The 19,176-nt window shown below is 61.8% G+C and overlaps 1 protein-coding gene across 3 annotated transcripts in view; it reads left to right on the top strand.

Annotated features, from left to right (window-relative positions):
• Positions 1 to 19,176, top strand: part of CSNK1G2 (casein kinase 1 gamma 2) — a 25,656-nt gene continuing 6,480 nt past the window's right edge. For all 3 annotated transcript variants that reach the window (XR_004677734.1, XM_034996396.1, XM_034996395.1), the window contains exons 1-2: positions 1 to 59; positions 16,059 to 16,493. Coding sequence is in view for 2 of the 3 variants with exons in the window: in XM_034996396.1 (XP_034852287.1) it covers positions 16,310 to 16,493 (184 nt within the window). In the remaining variant the exon portion in view is untranslated. The remainder of the gene's footprint in view (positions 60 to 16,058; positions 16,494 to 19,176) is intronic.

Below are 19,176 nucleotides of genomic sequence, written 5' to 3'. Positions count from 1 at the left end.
AGGGAGCCCGGGACGCTGCCCGGCCGGCCGCGGGCCACGGCCACGGCGGAGGCCCCGAGGTAAGGACGCGCGCGCCCTCGCCGCTGCCACGGCCCCGCGGCCCCGCGGCCCCCCAGCCCCGCGGCCGCGTCCCGCCCGCCGGGCCCGCACCTGCGGACCCCTGTCCGCCCGCCTCTGACCCCCCGGGCCACCGACTCCCACCTTCCGACGCCGCCTCCTCGCTCCGGTCCTCTGCACGCTGTCCCCCTTCCCCCAAACTCGGGCCTGGCCGCCTCGCGCTCCCGCTGGCGCCCCCACCGCAGACCTCACGGGCCTCGCTGATGCCTCGCTCCGGGCCCAGCGGCCTCCCCGGCCCCTCGCTGCAGACTCTGCGGTCCTCCAGGGGCCCCGACTTGACCCCCGCTGTCCCCTTCCCTGCTCCCCAGGGCTGGGGCCCGTTGCCCACTCCCCTGTCCCCCCACGTCCACCCTTCCACCCTGGGCTCCTGCCCCCGCCCACCCGTTCCTGGCTTTGTGGTCTGGAGGGCCCTGCGGGGAGAGCAGGGACGGCGGGGAAGGGGCACGCGGCCGGAGGGGTCTCGTCCGCGGTGACCTGTTGCAGGGCACTGCTTAGGAACCGCCGCCTCGGTGTGGCTGTGCCCTCCCCTTTCCGCCCGCGCCACCGGTTTTGTTTTCCGGAAACACTTTGGATCAGGGAGGGGGTGCGATGTCTGTGCGCCTGGGGGCGGTGGACGCACTGATCTCCTCCCTGCCCCCTCCTGCCCCAACTTTCTCAGGGAAGCTTTCTTGGTGGGGGCTGCGGGCAGTCGTCCGAGGTAGGCTTGGGAGCTCTTGGCCTCTGGACGGTATTGTTTGTGGGCAGTGGCCGCGCTGGGCTCCAGCGCGTTGTCCCCAGTCCCTCTGGCCAGTGTCTGACTCGGGGTGCCCACACATCGTCCCTGCGCTGGGGCTCGGTCCAGTGCGTCTCCGGCTCCGTGGATCCTCGGTCCTCGCCTGGAGGACGTGGCCGGCCTCAGTTGGCGTTGCCCAGCCCCACAGGCTCCTGCAGCTCGTGGGAGTGAGAGATGAGTGGGAGCACAAAGCCTCCCGTATGGGGGGTACTGTCCGCAGGGACTTTATCTGGTCACTGAAGGAGGTGGCTCTTGACAAGAACAGATTGGGAGCCAGGCCCACAGGTCTGAAAGGGGGAGGCTTGCGGTTTTGCTGGTAGTTTTTGTTTTTCGCTTGTGTCTTCACCAGATTGTGCCCCAGGAAAGGGACTGCTGGGCCCTGCGGGCAGATGGGCAGGCTGGTGGGTGGGGACTGGCTGCGCACACCCCAGGTGTTCTGTTCCCCCTCCGGGGGGTGTCTGAGAGCAGGAAGGGGGAGGGCCTGAGTGCTGCGAGGGGCAGGGGTCCTGGGCCAGCGGGGTGCCGCGCTGCGGGTGTGACCTGTGTGGTGGGGGTGGGGAGGGAGGTCTGAGAGGAGCCGCTGGACACACCTGCCCCGCCTGGGGTGGACAGAACCCCAGGAGCCTTGCAGGGGCCATTGCTGTCTGAAGCTGGCGCTTGGACCGTCTTGTGTAAAGGGGCTTCGCGTCTCATTTTGGTTACTTCTCATTTTCTCCAGCGGATCGGGGATGAGTGTCTCGTTACCTGGCTCTGGGCGTGTCCTCGCTCTGTGTTGACGGAGCCCCTGTGAAGACAGACTCTTTGAACTGCTGGTTCTGGTTCCAGCTGATTTTTCTCCTTCTCCTCTTAATTACATAGTAATTATCCTTGGGTTGCAAGAGGAAGTAGGTGAGGGTTGTTTTTTTGTTTTTTTTTCTAAAGTTAAAGCCTTCCTGTCTGCTCATCCCAGCTCTGGGGAAGCCAGTATGCCCCCCAGGAGGCATTAGACACCTATGGGGTCACTTGTGTCCGTGGGGATTTCCTGGGACAGGCCTGGGGGCCCCCCTGGCCTGGTTCCCTCAAGGCTGTACTTAAGGACGGTGGCATTTCCCCTGGGATGTCCCGTAACTCCTTGTCCCATAGTTGACTTTGTTGCGTTCCCCCTTCCTCCCAGCCCCCACGCCACCTCATGAACAGTGGGGTCCCTCATCCTGGTTGTGGTGGGGTTGGATCTCTGTCTTGGCAGGTTCTTTCCAGGTGGGCCCTGAAAACCCAGGGGTGAGCAGTTGGGGCCCTGTGTCCTCCTAGGAGGAGCTCGAAGCCCGTCAAGGCCATAGATCAGGTGGTGGGCAGAGGGCTGGGGAAGGAGCAGGAGAGGTGGGGCTGTGGGGCACTGGGTGCTGGGGGCCACCAGCCTTCCGGCCTCTGGTGGCACTGGGCAGGTCAGCATGGCTCTGTTGGCCAGCTTCGATGGGGAGACAGGCGCTCGTGAAGGCGCATGGGCATGCTGGTTGGGGTTGTGGTCCACGTCAGTGCCTTGCTGGCTCAAGCTAGGCCGCAGGGTGCTCCGGCGACTCGTCGGGAGTGTTCCCACAGGTCGAGTCTTTCCATGTGGTAGTCAGTGGGCCTTCAGGGAAAGGGACAGCCAAGCCAAGGCCTGGTGGGTCTGGAAGGCCCCTACCTTGCATGGCTTCCGGTCTGCCCCCTTCCCTTTTGGGGGGCCATGCTGGGCGGCCTCCCAAGTCCCTGTTGTGCGGGTGAGGAAGCAGAGTCCGGAGTAACCTGCTGAGTATGGAGGCCTGGGCCCTGACGAGGCCAGCATGCACGCCTTTGCCCCTTGGTGTGCATGGTGCCAGGCAGGACCGGTCCAAGCAGGTGTGGGTGTGGTGGGAGTTCCTGGGGCTCCTGCTGGTTGGGGGCTTTCATCTCTCCTCCCCATCCCCTGGGTGTTGGCCTGCCCTGTTGCCCCGGTGTCCACAGATGCTTTTGGCCTACGCCATGCTCACACAGGGCCCTTGTGGTGTGGGGGTCCTGCACAGGGTCGGGGGCACTCTGGCAGGTGGTAAATCCTTGCCCCAAAACCCCCACCCAGTCTTCCTGCTCAGAACAGGCCTGGTCTGGCCCCTCTCCAGGCCCTGTCTGGGGTCCCCTCCCCTGAAGGCCTCCTGCATGCTCTGCTCACCCTCAGAGGGCAGCTGGAGGCCCATTTTTGGGAGCCTTCCCCCTTGCGATGGGTCCTTTTTCTTCTGGGAGCTCAGCAATATCTACGGTTAAATGTCAGGTTACAGAACAGTTTTATTCTGTAAGTTGCTTTTGGCGTGTGTCAGAAGTCAAATTAACTAATACACCAGACCTGGGATGCAAAGGTGGCTCTTAGGTTGGATCTCCTGAGGTTCCAATCAGCAGTGCCCCCCACCCCCACCCTGAAGCTCCAGTCCAGCAGAGCGTTCTTGGCGGGTGGGCAAGGTGCCTGCATTTTCCACGCCAGTCAGAGCTTCCTGCCAGAATCCGCGTAGCTCCTGGGTGGGTCCTGGGCCATCCAGGGTCACAGCAGGATCCAAGGCGGCCCTGGGGTGGGCAGTCACTGTTTAAGACATAGAAATGGGCATAATACGTCGTTACCTGGTTTCATGTAGGTCTGTGACATCTTAGAGTCTTAAGAAAATTGTGTTTAAAGGTAAGCTTCTATTATCTGGAAATCTGTACCCTCTGAGGTGGCACCTCATCTGGTTTTAGGTCTGGAGACTGAGTCCCCTGTCTTAGCGAGCGGGTGACTGTCCTCGCTGTGGCCGGGGGTTGAGGGCGGTGTCACTTTCCAGTGCAGCGCTCCCCGTGGCTGTGCCTGTCATCGCGGCCTCTGCTTGCTGTGCTCCCGGGGCCCGGCCGGTGGGTGCTGAGTGAGCAGGGTGGCCGCCCCAAGGAGCGAGCCTTGGCTGGCCAGACAGGGAGTGGGCCCGGCAGAGCCCTTCTGCAGGCCTGTGGCCGTGGGAGCTCCAGACAGCACCCCTCGGTGGGGCGGTGCTTCTAGAGGCTTCCCCCCAGAGGGCCTGGGGGACATTTCAGTCTCCCCAGGTTCACCTGTGTGCCTCAGGGATTAGAAATCCCAGAGGGTCGCCTGGGTGGCTCAGTCATTAAGCGTCTGCCTTCGGCTCAGGTCGTGATCCCAGGGGTGGAGCCCCGCATTGGGCTCCCTGCTCGGCGGAGAGCCTGCTTGTGGAAAGCCTGCTTCTCCCTCTCCCCCTGCTTGTGTTCCCTCTCTCGCTGTGTCTCTCAGTCAAATAGATAAATAAAATGTAAAAAAAAAAAAAAAAAAAATCCTAGACAGAGATGTCCAGAAAGGCTGGGGGCTTCCGGGAGAGACGGGTGTGGTTCGTTGGGACACAGACACCTGAGGCCTCTCTCACTGCTTCTAGAAATGGTCGTGGGTGTAATTCCGGGTCTGTGACAGGATACCGATGTCTTTACCACGCCATGCAGGAGGCTGTGCTGGGTCTCACAGATCACCCCCAGTCAACCCCCCTAGCGGCTCCGCATGCGGGAGTAGGGCCGGGAGAGCTGATGGTCCCGGGCGGCAGGCCCCAGGGCCCTCTGCCCCACCAGCACCTTCCCTCCTGCCTCTGCTCTGACGTCAGCGGGGAGGGTGGTGCGAGGTCTCAGCACCCGCTCACTGCTGACCCCCAGTCTGCTGGCCCCCACTCGGGGGCTGCCTCCTTTTTCTGTAAGCTGCACTGATGGGCCTGTTGGAAATTTATGCTGAGGACACTTTCTATCCCTGCTCCCTTTCTTCCGGCACTGATGACATTGGGTGAATCACTCTCTGGGGGGCGTCCTGGGTGCTGTGGGGGCTGAACAGCTTCCCTGGCCCCACCCACTTGGTGCCAAGGGCTCTCCAGTCGTGATGGCCGCAGATGTCCCCAGGTGTCGCCCACTGTTCCTGGGGGCAGGATGGCCCCGGTGAGAGCCCCGCCCTGGAGATCTGCTTCCAACCTGCAGCTGCTGCAGGGAGCTGGAGCTGAGAGGGGCCTGCCCGAGCGTGTGGGTGCAGCCACAGCTCACGGGTCCCGGGGCCTGCGCTGTACAGCCCTCCTGGAGCTGGACGTCTGAGGAAGCAAGTGGGGAGAGGGCTCTGGGGGCTGGTCCTCCCAGCAGCCGTCAGGGAGGCGGCCTGGAGCTGTGGACCGTGCTGCATGGTGGCCAGGGTCCCCGCACGCACGGGGCAGAGGACAGCCGGGCCCGCCTGCCGCTCGCTCTGCTGTGTCGTGCTCCCTCCTGGTTCTTCCCTGGCCTGCAGGCTGCAGGGGGAAGAGTTTCACCTGCTGCCCTGGGGGGTGGGGGTGGGGGTGGGGTGGGGTCTGACTTCTGCAGGTGGAGCTCCTCTACAGCCAGGTGGGAGGTCGGGGCAGCTTGGGAGATCACCTGCCCTGGTTTTGGGGGAGCAGAGGCCCACGGCAGACACTCCACTGTCCTTGCAGACGTGGGGGCCCAGCTCAGTGGGTCCCAGTGCACCTGGCGGCCCTCGCCCAGGCTCTGCCAGGTGCTGCTCACCCCCGGGCCTCGGCTTCTGGGGGGTGACAAGGGTTTCTGAGGCACAGGAGCTCCAGCCCCCGGTGGAAACGGGACTCGGACCACGTGGCACGTGGGTGGCTGACAGCCCACCGTCAGCCTTGGCAAAAAAGCAACAGGTGAGATTCATTAACTCTGTACCTGGGATCATTGAAACACGTAATTGGTGTAAGAGGTGGTGGTTGAGACGTTCGTTCTTTCACGTTTGGGTGTGCATTTGACACTCATGGCTCATCGCTATTTGGAAGCTAGATTTTCATTGGAAGTGCTTGATTTTAAGAAGTAACACAGAATTGGGCGCCTGGGTGGCTCAGCCGTTAAGCGTCTGCCTTCAGCTCAGGTCATGGTCCCAGGGTCCTGGGATCGAGCCCCGCATCGGGCTCCCTGCTCCGTGGGAAGCCTGCTTCTCCCTCTCCCACTCCTCCTGCTTCTGTTTCCTCTCTCGCTGTGTTTCTCTGTCAGATAAATAAAATCTTAAAAAAAACACAGAATTGAGTAGACAACGCTAGTGACCCTGTCAGCAGTGAGTCTTCCTGGGAGGTTTGTCAGTTCTGCTGTGCCCGAGGACCTTAGTGTCAGACAGACAGCCTGTTGCTTGCTGAGGGGGACGTCCTCATCTGATTCGTTGCTTGTTTGAGGCTCATTGTTAACTGAGTACGTTGCCCTTCTCTCTGCTGTATCTGGCTGCTGGTGCCAGGGCTGTTTGGGGTTGGGGTGGGTGGCTGGCGGGCCTGCAGAGTTTGGAGTAGAACCTTCAGGATTGAGTGAGGGCTCCCAGGCCCCACTCCAGCGCCCTGCATCAGCACCTCGGGGTGCACTGGGACTCTGGATCTTCAGCAGCGCTGCATATGAATTCTGACGGAGCCTTCTGGGCACCGGGGGCTGTTCCATCCCGGGGCTGACCTTGGGGACCAAAGTTGGGGGCTGCACTGCCACGTGTGTGGCCAGAGGCAAGGGCTGGGTAGCTCCGGGGTTTCTCCAGGTCTTTAACTGGTCCCTACTGCCACCTGGGCCTCGGGGGGGCTGGCAGCCTCCTGAGGGCCTCAGGAGTCGGCTCCTGTGAGCCTCCCGGTGTGTGAGCCCTGTGTGCGCCCTGACTGGGTTTGGTGAGCGCCTGGGGTGCTATATGAGCTCAGGGTCCCCAGGCCCTGCGGGCTGGGCCCGTCCTGGGTGGCTGCAGTGGGGGACACCCTTGCCCAGGGCCACTGAGGGGTTGAGGCCCGCAGGTTGGGGCCGCTGAGCTCTCACACAGCAGATCAGCCCTCACGCCTCTCCCACCCGGCCTGTCGGTGTCTGCATCTTTCACTTCCTGTGGGCACGCCCCACTTGACTCCTCGGAAGTACTTACAGGCAGCGTCTCACAGAAGCCAGGTCCGGGGGCAGGATGTGTGGCTTTGACGGTGGGCCGGCGTGCAGGTCTGACTTCGATCTGCACTCGTCTCTCCGAACCCCACTCACTCTGCCTTTTTATGTATTTATTTTTAGTTTTTTTTTTAAAAGATTTATTTTAGAGAGAGCAGGTGTATGCACACAAGTGGGAGGGACAGACAGAGGGAGAGAACCACAAGCAGACTCTGCGCTGAGTGCAGAGCCCTACGTGGGGCTTGATCTCATGACTGAGATCACGACCTGACCTGAAACCAAGAGTCGGATGCTTCACTGACTGAGCCACCCAGGCACCCCTCACTGTGCCTTTTTATTTTTTATTTTTAAGATTTTATTTTTATTTGTTTATTTCAGAGAGTGTGTGTGCACGGGAACGAGTGGCGTGCTCATGGAGGGACAAAGGGAGAAGCAGGCTTTCCACAAGCAGAGGGAGTGGGAGAGGGAGAAGCAGACACCCCGCTGATCAGGGAGCCCGATGTGGGGCTCAATCCCAGGACCCTGAGATCATGACCTGAGCCGAAGGCAGACGCTTAACGACTGAGCTACCCAGGCACCCCACTGTGCCTTTTTATTTTTTATTATTTTCTAAAGACTTCATTTATTCATTTGACAAAGAGAGACCAGCGAGAGAGGGAACACAAGCAGGGGGAGGGGGAGAGGGAGAAGCAGGCTCCCCGCTGAGCAGGGAGCCCGATGTGGGGCTCGATCCCAGGACCCCGGGACCCTGACCCAAGCCGAAGGCAAACGCTTAACAACTGAGCCACTCAGGCGTCCCGGTTTGGGTTTTTTTTAAATACCCTTGATTTTGGGGCAGTTCTGTGTGCCGAGTTACCGCGTGGCGCAGAGGTCCCCCGGGCCCCATGCCCAGGCCCTCTGTCCCCCCGTCACATCAGCGTGGTGCTTTTGTCAGTGCTGACGAGCAGACACTGCCACCTCGTTGCTCACCAGAGACCCTCGCTCTGTCCCGGGACCCCATCCCGACACCACGGGATTTCGGCTGTCGCTCTGCTTCAGCCCCTCCAGGCTGGTCCCCTGGGTCCCCTGTTCTTGTGTGGATGCCCTGGGCGGTCGGAGGAGGGCTGGCCGGGGGTCCCGCAGGACGTCCCCAGGCTGCGTTCGTCCCATCAGGGCCCCCGCTGCCCACGCGGCTCCTCCCTGCGGACGCTGGCCCTGTGTCCTGGCCGGGCGTGCTGGCCAGGGCTGCACACTGTTCTGGAGCCCAGAAGCCCGGGATCAGGGTGTGGTGGGGCCGCACTCCCCCTGCAGGCTCCAGGAAGCGTCCTTTCTGCCCTTCGGATTCTGGTGTTGCCGACCATCCTGGCTGTCCCTTGGCTGTGGCAGCATCTGTGACCTGCCCTTCCTGGACATCTTTGTCCTCTCCTCACGAGGACACTTGTCTGAGGAGAAGGCCTACCCTAATTTGCAAATAGGCTCCCTTCTGGGGCTTAGGACGTGCCCTTTAGGGGACTCAACCGCCCGCACCAGGGACTGCTGCAGTGCGTCATCATCGTGGTCACACTGGGCCAGCCAGCCTGCCAGGATGAGGGGTCCCCGGGGACCCTCACATGGGGATGGGACCCCCTGCCCCCTTGACAGGTAGTTAGCTCTGTGGAAGGGTGTGGGTGAGGGCTTTTCTGGGTGGCTGTGGGGGGTCGGAGGAGAGGCCAGCGCTGGACCGTGCTGCCCAGGCGTCCGCGGAGCCCCCGGCACCCACCTCATTTGCCCAAGCCCATTTCCGCACATTCGTCTTCCGGGCTGGCTGGCTGGTCCCATGTGGGTCACACACAGGGCGTGGGGGGGGGTCCAGGGTCTCATGCGAGCCGTCCGGCAGAGGGTCCGCACTCGGACCCCCCACCGTCAGGGAAGGCCCCCTAGGCGTCCCCCATCACCCGTCTCCCGGGGCAGGACGTGAGGGCTCCCTGCTCGTCTGCCCAGACCCCTCCTATTTCCCTTCAACTCTTTATCACAGCGATTTTCAAACGCACCCAGATGGAGCACAAAGCCCCATGGCCACCAGCAGCTGACCCGGATCTCTGGCCTGCCCGGCTTCTCCGAGGCAGCGTTTTAAAGCAGATCTCAGGTGTCTTCTGCTGCCTGTTCATAGACAGGAGGTGCCCGCCCGGGACGCTGGTGCCCAGGTCTGGGTGTCGCCCTCTTAGGATTCTCCACTTGCTGCCCGTCGCGTGGCCTCCGCTGTGGGGCTTGTCATCGGGACCTTGCCTCGCTCATAATCTGGTTTGCTGTGAGAAAACGCGGGTCTGTCCAGAGGTTGCAAAAGGCAAGTGCTCTGAATTCCTGTGCTCCCAGGGCCTGCTGACCTGGGCCGTGTCTGCACAGCTCTGTCAGCGTCTGCCGGGCCCGAACCGCTCAAGAGCAGGCTCTGGCGCCCTGTCTGGGGGCCCGTCAGCTGTGCCCGCCTCCCTCTCCGAGCCACGGTGCCTCCGGTCCGCCTTCCCTCGCCTGCCGTGTCCTCGCAGCGCGGCCCGGCCAGGACTTGGGCGGGAGCCCCGCGCTGTCTCCCTGTGCCTCCTGGGCTGCCGAGCTTACGCTCACCCCGGACCAGGACCTCTCCCTCCTGCTCACTGAGAAGTGGCCCCTGTTTGTGGCGCCCACCAGTGATGTTTCTCCCCGGTTTCATCCCCACTGGTTACCTGGCAGCCCCCACGGGGTGGGCGTGTGCTCTCTCCTCTCCCCGGCTTATTTGGGGTTGGAGTCCTTCATCTGTAACTGCCTGATTAACACCTGTTTTGCTTAACACACGTCAACACTGGCCTCATCACGGGGCGCCAGTTGGGCAGGCTCCCGTGCCTGCCGTTTGGGGGCCACTTCCTTCTCTGTCATAACACGACTTTGCAGGTGACTTCGGGCTTCTTGGCTGTGACTGCAAGCTTGGCCGTGTCTCCGGGGTCCAGGTCACTCGTGGGGAGTGCTGTGTCGATGCCAGGATGTGGCACAGGGGGTCCTTGTGACCCTGGGCCCAGGTGAATCCTGGGGAGGAGGCCTCGCCTGCAGGTCATCAAGCCCCCGTGAGACAGAGGTGTGTCCGGCTCGGGAGGGATGTGCGTGTCCAGAGACGCCCTGGGGTGCACAGCCTGGATCCCACGTGAGGTGGGTACTTGTGAGTCGGCACCCAGGACTGGGTCCACCGTGTGCCCTGGGGCCGGGCAGCCTCGGAGGGCCCCCCTCCCTGAAGGGGGGCTGCCTGTCCACATCTGCTCCCCGACTTGCCCCGGCTCTGGGCTGGGGCTGTGCTGGTGATGTCAGCCAGGGACTGTGACATCACTGAGTGGAGACGGTCAGAGAAGGGGGTTCTTGGGGCCTCCACAGGGGAGCTGGCCCCTGGCCCTGACAAGATGGAGGACCCCCAAAAAACCATGGCAGGTAACTCATCTGAGGTGGGTGCTCACAGAGGAGCATAGCCCCGACCCGGAGCGGTCCCTACAAGACCTGTTCAGTGTGGACCCGGGGGCTGCCTGGGTACTGGTCCGTGGTCCTCGTGGTGGGGGCAGGGGCAGGCCGGGGCTCCCCGTGCCGGGTCAGGGGCCACGGGGACCTGAGCGGAGCCCTTGGCCCTGGGGGCCTGCTCTGTGTCAGGAACTGGGGGCCATGTTGCTTGGGTGGAGACTGGGTTTATTTTAGGCCTGAGTGAGGGACGGGAGGCCCCTTCCCCCAGGATAATTATTTTTAGCTGTGGCGCCTGGGCCTAAGCCTGGGCTAACAGCAGACACTTCCGCTGCCCTCAGATCTTGGGTTACCCGGCTTCACCCAGGTGCGCCAGGCTGCGCACCTGCCCACTCCTGGATCCTGGATCCTGGATCCTGGAGGAGCGTTATTAGGCTTTGACCCTGGCCCTGTCCTTGCTTCCTTCCCACAGGCCGGAATGTGACTCACTCTTGCTGGTCCCCTGGCTCCCACCTGGCTTTCAGAATGTCCCAAGACAGACCCAGAAGGCGCCTGTGTGGCCCGTGCTGGGTGGGGTGGCTTCCCAGGGCATCCTGAGCTTGGCCACCTTCCAGAACATTTGCAGGTCCCTGCTGCCTGCTGGGTTGGGGGTTGGCAGCTCTTTTCGTGGGGGTGAATAGCCAGTGGGCTTTCCTGGGAAGGGGTCAGCGTGAAGGGCTTCCCGCCTGCTGCCACGGTGCCCTACAGGCGGTGGCCCATGTGGGGACCTGCCCTGTCGTAAGGGGACCGCCGGGGGCTGGTGTCGACCAGCCGGGGGCCGGCGTGGGGCTTGGGTGAGCTGCAGGAATGGGTCACTGGTGTTGTGTCGAGGGACCTGTGGGCCCAGGGGCCTGAGGGGGGGCAGTGTGTGCACGAGCATCCTTCCAGTGATGTGCCCAGGTGCCTTGTCTCTGCGGCCCCCTGGAGCCGTTGGAGGCCCCTTCTGGACGGGGAGGCCACCAGGGGCTGCTGGGGAGGCTCTCGCAGAGGGAGCCTGTTCGGAGTGGGACAGCCGATGGAGTCCTCCCCTGTAAGCGCTGGCAGAGGGTTTGGAGAGGGAGCGAAGGGTGTATGGAGAGTGTCCGCAGGCCCCGGGCATGCTGCCACCATGGTTAGGATTCTCGAAGGCAGCAGCAACAAGGTGTCCAGGGAGGAGAGTGCTGTCAGACCCCGGACCCCGCCATCACAGGGAGCTACCTGGGGGGAGAATATGGGTCTCTCAGAGGGGACCCTAAGAACCACCCCCAGACACGGCAGTCTCCCTGGCTTTCTGGTCCTCGAGGGTAGCTCTGCAGGCCCAGGAGGGGTTTGCACCCCGGGTCACGAGGCCAGGTGGAGATGCCCATCCGGGGTGGGGGCTGCTAGGGACGGCCCTGTGCTGATGGCCGAGGAGGGGCCTCCCAGGAGGGATGGGGGCTGAGGTCCTGAGGCGTGAGGACCCCAGAGGGGCTCCTCCCGTAGGCCTGGGGGCAGAGCAGTACCGGTGGTTCAGCAGGGAGTGGAGCCCTCTCCCTTGTGTCCTGGTGTTCTGTACCCTGGCCTCCCCAGCTCCGCTCCCGGCTTTGTCTTCCTGGGGACTGGACCCAGCGTGCTCTCTGGTGCAGAGCAGAGCCACTCTTGTCCCTTGGGAAGTGCCCTGGGTTCGAGGAGCTCTGTGCCACACCCTGGGACAAAGACCAGATCTCTGCCTTTACAGGTCGTCCTGGCCTGGTCTGCGTGGAGACGTCCCAGCCCTCCCCGCTGGGGGCGCGTCCTCTGAGCCGAAGGCTCTGAGCATGTCCTGTCGCTGGCTTCCGCCGCACTGCCTTTGGTGGGGGGCCCCTTCGCCCCTTGAGTTCACCCTCCGTCAGGATAGTGGAGGTCACGAGATGCGAGAATATTCTGTCCCACACAGAGTGTCTGCTCGTGATCTTTGAAATTCCTGTGGATTTCACATCTGAAGGACTCTGGGCCTTTGTGTTTCGAGTGTCCATGCGTGTGTGCATGGGTGTGCCGAAGCTCGTGTTCTTGATTACTTTCCGACTGGAAAGAATCTAAGTGTCTGTTAACGGGACCGTAGGTAGGTTCCGGTGCCCCCTTGGTGTGGAATCCAGGAGACCTTCAGAGGAGCAGGGAGCATGCGACGGGTGTGCAAAGGGCATGTGGGTTGCTGTGTGTGCCGAGTCTGCCCGGTCGCTAAGAGGCTGTGTGTGTCTTTAGTGTTATGCCCTTAAGTTTTTACCAAGTAAGGAACCAGGTGTTTTTTGCAAAAATCCTGCCCTGGCTGACGACCACCTCGGAGCGCCGGCGTCCTGCTCATTTCTGCTCCATCCGGCCCTCTGGGCGGGTCCAGACCAGGCTGTGCGTCCGGGCGCCTGCCCTGCGCGTGGGCTCCGTTCCTGGTACGGGAACGTTCCTGCAGGCAGTGGGGGCTCTTCCAAAGGCAGCTGCCCGCTGTCCCCTCCTCCGTTCCTTTCTCATGACTCCTGCTTCAGCCACCGTCACTCTCGAGGAAATGAGTCTGGCTTCCTTTGTCTCGGTCGGGGGAGGAGACTTGTGTCTAGAAAGAAAGCAGGCGTTCGGGGAAATGCAGACCAGAAGCACCGTCGCGGGGACGGCAGCACGGGCTGGAGCCCAGGGAGCGCTTGCACCCTCGTACGCGGTGTGTGGGCTTCCAGAAAACAGTGTGGCCACTCGGAGAGCAGCCCAGCAGCTCCTCAGACGGCTGCGGTAGAATTTCCATCCAAGCCAGCACGTGCACGGCCAGCTGCGCACCCGGAGGAACGGAAGCACACGTCCACCGACGCTCGCTTCTCAGTGCCCAAAGATGGACACGCACGGTCCCCCACGCACAGCACGTCCCTCGGCCCACACGCGCGGCCCCGGGGACGGACCCTGAGCCCACGACGCTCAGGGAGGGACCCGGACACGGAAGGCCACACAGGGTGCGAGTCCACGTGGGTGACATGTCCAGAGCAGGCTCATCCACGGACGGGAAGGGCGCTCCTGGGGCCGGGGCTGGGGAGTGACAGCTGAGGGGGACGGGGACGCTCAGGGAGGGACCCGGACACGGAAGGCCACGCGGGGTGTGAGTCACGTGGGTGACACGCACAGAACGGGCTCATCCGCGGACGGGAAGGGGGGGCGGGGGCTGGGGAGAAGGTGGAGAGTGACCGTTGATGGGGCGGGGACGCTCAGGGAGGGACCCGGACACGGCCACGTGGGGTGTGAGTCCACGTGGGTGACATGCACAGAACGGGCTCATCCGTGGACGGGAAGGGGGCTCATGGGGGTGGGGGCTGGGGAGGGGTGACGGCTGATGGGGTGGGGTGCCTTTTGGGGCGATGGGATGTTCTGCAATTAGATCATGGTAATGGTTGGATAACTATTAAAGGCCATTGAATTGTACACTTCTAGAGGGTGAAACGTATGGTATGTGAATCGTATCTCCGTAATAGGACTAACGATGAAGCGGGGACCTAGAAACAAAAGATGCCATCCCCACCCTCGCGAGGAGAGAAGTGCTCTCTGGCTTTTCTTGTATGGTTCCGACGCCCCCACGGTGTGTCCGGGGAGCAGGGTCTGGCTCAAGCCCAGGAGGAAGGCTGGGGCCTGTGGACGGCTTTGTCTTTAATAGTAAACTTGAGATTATGGTCTGTGTAGATTCACCTTCAGGTGGAGCCCAGGTGTGCTCAGAGGGGCTCTTGGGGTATTTCCAGGTGTGCGCCACGGGAAGGGAGCCGGCTCCGTCGATCTCAGATGGACATGGCCCTCCCGGGGCAGCCCAGCCCCTGTCCCCAAGACCCCATCCTCCTTGCATATTCTAGGCCCTGCCCAGGGGTGTGTGGGGTACAGCTGATGGAGCGGGGACGTTGGGAATCCCTGCAAACCCCCTTCTTCGTGTGCGGCCCCCGTTCCTGACGGACGGGTCCAGCACACCTCACTCACTCACTCTACCCCTAGTGCCCGCCAGAGCGATGGTCCCCAAAGCAGGCGGGGCCTTGCTCCTTCCTGACCCCAAGCCTGAGGCTCTTCTGTGGCGGAGCAGGGTACTGAGCCAGGCCCCGCCCGGGCTTCCAGAGCAGCACCCCTTTGTGCATGGTGTGGGCGTGCACACGGGTGTGAGAGCACGGCGGGGGGGTGTGAGCACCGCACCCCGGGCCATCGCCTCTCCCTGAGCACATGGACTGGGGATTCCCTCCGCAGGGCCCCCGCCTGCTCTGGGCCAGCTGTTCCCAGGACTCCTGGTCCTGGCCTGGTCAGTGGAGGGGCATCCTGGGGGCCCCCATGGGGAGGAGACACCATCCCTGCCTCCCTGGCACATCGGCCGCAGGGCTGGTGGGGGAGCAGTCCAACCTCAGCGTGCTCCCACGTGCAGCCAGCCCCGCTCAGGCACCTCAGACTCCGTGCCTCGTCTTGGCGTGAAGGAGCCTGCCTTCCCCGATCCACGGTGAGCAGGGACGCGCGTGAGCCGGGTGGTGGCTGCTCTGGGCCTGACGGCTGTGTGCACAAGCAGAGCCCCTTCCCCCAGACCCTGGCGCACACTCAGACCTAATCTAATTAATTTTAAGAAGGGGAGGAGGGAGGGGAGGGGCAGAGGGAGAGAGAGAATCTCAAGCAGGCTCCAGCACGGAGACCGACATGGGGCTCGATCCCGCAGCCCTGAGATCACAACCTGAGCTGAAATCCAGAGTCATCCGTCAAGCGACTGAGCCACCCAGGCGCCCCACGCTCAGATTTTAGAGGAGGACGTGTTTGGTCGGGGGCGCTTACAGGAGCACGTTGGTGGCTTCTTTTTGAGGAGATCCTTTGGCTTTGGTGTGAGCGGTTGGAGGAGGACGTGTGGCTGAGAGGCCTGGTCTGGCTGGCTGGCCGGCCGGCGCCCAGAACCTGTGGGGATGGGGGTGGGCCTGGGGACGCAGGGTGGGCTGGAGGCAGCTGGCCAGGGCCACAGGCCGGCCCGGGGTTGTTTCTGTGGGTACCTGCCCCTCACCACACCCAGCTTGGGTGGCTGGCCCTCCCTCCCTGCGTCCTGGGGGCTGCGCAGTGCCTGCCCTTCCTTCTACAAGCTCTCCACGGCCCCTGCTCCGTCCCTGAGGGGCCAAGGCTGGTCCCACCCCGGGGGCACGCACAGCCTGTGCCCAGCTTGCTGGCTCTCTCAGCCTGGGAGCCCACCTGACTTCCCTCGGCAGCTGCTGACCAAGTGAAGCCTTGCCAGGGTCACGGCAAGCCCCACCTGACCATAGGTCACAGGTCCTGGAATTAGGCCCGGGGACCTTGGCATCACCTGACCGCACAGGGTGAGGTGCAGTGGGGGCCGGTGGGGCAGGCCAGAGGCCTTGGAGGTCAGTGGCGAGGGCCTGTCTCCCAGCCCCGGGCACTTTCTGCTCTGCCGTGTCGTCTTCCCTGTGCTGAGCAGCAGCCCCTCGGCCTGGGGAAGGGGCTGTGGGTGAGGCGGCTCCCAGCCCTCTCTGCACCCAGACCAGGGGCTCCGCAGCTGGCCTCGGGGTTCTAGGGCCTCGGTCACATGACCAGCCCCGACTTCTGCCAGTGGGACTGTCCCTGAGTCACGGGGTGCGGGTCACTTGGCAGCACGTCTCACACCAGCTTGACATATGGCACTCACAGGGGGCTGGGGTCACTGCACCCCTCTGTCCGGGCCCCAGGAAGGCGTGGCTCGCGCTCACACCTTCGTAGATCTTTCAGCGTGCACTTGGCGGCCCGAGCCTCTCATGGTGCTGCCCTCGGGTCCCCCTGCCAGGCTAGGGCTGCGTCGTGGACACGCGTGGCCTCCTGACCCGTGTCTCTGTTTCTTTGCCAGCCGGGAACCACGAGATTTGAGGCGGCGGGACCTGTCAACAGAATGTGTCGTCCCCCCGCATGTGACCCCGAGGCCACCGAGATGAGCACCACCACCGGGCCCTGGCAAGCGCCGACGTCTCACTAGCCGGGAGCCACCGGGCCACCATGGTGTACTAGCCCCGAAGAGCCGGCCGCAGCCTCAGGTCTGCACAGACCCGGGATTTGCACGGCAGCTGAGTCACCGTGGAGAGGCCAGGGTACCACAAACTTATGGATTTTGACAAGAAAGGAGGGAAAGGGGAGTCGGAGGAGGGTCGGAGAATGTCCAAGGCCGGCGGCCGGACCAGCCATGGCGTCCGGAGCTCGGGGACCAGCTCAGGGGTCCTGATGGTGGGACCCAACTTCCGGGTCGGGAAGAAGATAGGCTGTGGCAACTTCGGGGAGCTCCGGCTAGGTGAGCCCCTTGCTTATATTCCGGGGCACGGGGAGGGGGAGGCCGCCCGATGGGGCTGTGGCCACCACTCCCAGATGACTTCCAGATGGTTGGGACTGGGAGTTCAGGTAAGTGTGAGATTCTGCTCCCCAAGGGGGAGGCTTTGCCAGAGGGGTGGACCCCTAGCCTCACCCTGTGTTTTTGAGGGACAGTTTTGTGGGGGATCTGTGTGCCCCCCCCATACAGGGGGGACCCACGTGGAAGTTTCTAGCTGGTGCGCCCAGGTGCATTTGCAAGGTGAAATGCGAGCTTAGCTCCTGCTGAGCACTTAGCTGTCAGGAACCGCAGGCAAAGCCTGTGAGCCCTGCCCAGTGGCGGGTGTCACTGCTTGGGCCCCAACCAGCGGCCCTGAGAGCCTGGGTTGAGATGCCGTCCTGAGCCAGAGCCACACCACGGCCGCTCCGGAGGCTGCAGGACTGGGCTTGGGCCTTCTGAGCCAGCCGGCTGTCAAGGGCTGGGGGTCCGGTCTCCGTGTGCCGGTTGAGCGGGCACGCAGGGCGGGTGCTGGGCTCGAACAGCGGATGTGTCCGGCTGTCTGTCTGCAACACTGCCAGACTCGCGGGCGAGAGCGCAGTGCGGCCGTGTCCAGCCGTCCTGGCACGGCCCCGGCCGCCTAGTCGCTGGTTCCGCAGCTGACCCCAGACGGAGCCGCCTTCACCCCCTCCCGCTGCCCGGTTAGGATGTGCGTGTTTGCACACACATGCGCACACAAACCAGGGCGCGCACACAGGCCGAGGCCTGACCTGCAGCCTGGGGGCTACGGGGGCCTGTCCTTGGGGTGTCAGGATCAGCAGCCTTCATGGTACGGCCCTGCATAGACAAATGAGAGTGTGCGGTGGGGCCGTGGGGTGCAGCAGCCTTGGGTTTAAAACAGTTTTAAAATTGAGGTATGTGGTGTTTTCTGCCTGGCTTTTGCTCAGCGTGATTTTGAGTGTCCCCGGTGTTGCGTGTGTAGGTAGCTGGTCGTCCATCTGTATGTCTGCGCCCCGTTTTCTTCATCTGTTCTCCTGCTCAGGGACATTTTTACCGTTGTGAATAAAACTGTCCTGAGCATCCCTCTGCAGGTCTTGCCAGACTGATTTCCACAGTGATGGTAACCTTTCTAAACTCCTGTGGGCAGCATCCGAGGGTCCTGCATGTCCCACGTCCCCATCAGCATTTGGGGTCGTCAGATTTTTCTGTTTCGAGCATGCTCGGGGGTGTCAAGGGGTTTTCATTTGCATTTCCCGATGATTCATGTTCTCCTGTGCATCGTGTGTCTTTTTTCCTGGCGATTTGAAGGTTTTCCTTTTATCTTTGGTTTCAGGTTTTGATTCCTCATTGTTTAAGGGGGATTTCTTTGTGTTTATCCTGCTTGGGATTGATTAAGCTTCATAGATCTGTGTAATACTTTTTCATTAAATTGGAAGAACTTTAGTCATTGTTTCTTCAAATCTTTCCCTGCCTTCGTCTTCGTGTCTTTTGCATCCTCAGGCTCCGCTGACACATACGTCAAGCGTTTGATGCTTTTCTGCAGGTCCCTCCAGCTTCTTTTGAGTTTTCTTTTAGCCTTTTTTTCCTTCTTTGCTTCAGTCTGGTTAGTTTTTACTCTTTTATAAGTTCGCCCTTCTTTTTCTCTGCTTTGTCTGGTCTGTTGTTGGAGCCATTCAGGTGAATTTTTCATTTCATACACGGTATTTCTCACTTCACTGGATTCCCCTGTTTCTCCCTTGAGGTTTATTTATTTTCCCCATCTTGCCCTTTAAATCCTCACACGTCCTTGTGACTGTTTAAAATGCTAAATCTTGGGCGCCTGGGTGGCTCAGTCGTTAAGCGTCTGCCTTCGGCTCGGGTCATGACCCTACGGTCCTGGGATCGAGCCCCGCGTCGGGCTCCCTGCTCAGCAAGAAGCCTGCTTCTCTCTCTCCCATTCTTCCTGCTTGTGTTACTGCTCTCGCTATCTCTCTCTGTCAAATAAATAAATAGGCTCCCTGCTCAGCAGGGAGTCTGCTTCTCCCTCTGACCCTCCCCCCTCTCATGTGCTCTCTCTCTCCTCTCATCCTCTCTCTCAAATAAATAAATAAAAAAAATCTTTTAAAAAATAAATAAATAAATAAATAAAATCTTTTAAAAAAAATGCTAAATCTTTGGCACCTTTGACTTTGTTTTTTCTTGCTACTGTCTCGTTTGCCTCCTTTTGCACACGTCTAGTACTGTCTTATTATCTGTTGGAAATTGTGGGTGCCACGTGTGGAATGTCTGCTTTACGCTTTGTCTTGGAGGCTCATCTTGACGTCGTCGGGGTCTGGTGGGCAGCTGAGAGCTGACCTGACTCAAGAGCTGGAGTCACGTCTGTCTCACGCAAGGGCATCCTGGGTTCTCAGCCAAGGGTCGGGGGAGTTCAGGAAGGCCTCCGAGTCTGGATGGCTGCAGCTCCAGCCTTGTGTGGCCCCCAGGATCTTCCTTCTGCTCATAGCCCCTCGGGAGGTGAGACTGCTGACGTTGGTGAGGCCCTCGGAGCCCCAAGCACCTGAACTCCTCCAGCTGTCTGCGCACCCGGCTTCAGACACACGTGGGCATGAGTACACGGGCTCCCTTCAGCTCACGCTGGCTTTCAGGGACTTCGGCTCTCCCTCAACCCACGCTTGCCTTCAAGGACTTCGGC

Source organism: Mirounga leonina, unplaced genomic scaffold (genome assembly GCF_011800145.1).
Source record: "Mirounga leonina isolate KUSES-001 unplaced genomic scaffold, KU_Mleo_1.0 Mir_94, whole genome shotgun sequence".
Classification (NCBI taxonomy): Eukaryota; Metazoa; Chordata; class Mammalia; order Carnivora; family Phocidae; genus Mirounga; species Mirounga leonina.
Note: the sequence above shows the minus strand (reverse complement) of the source record. Positions and strands in the feature narration are given on the sequence as shown.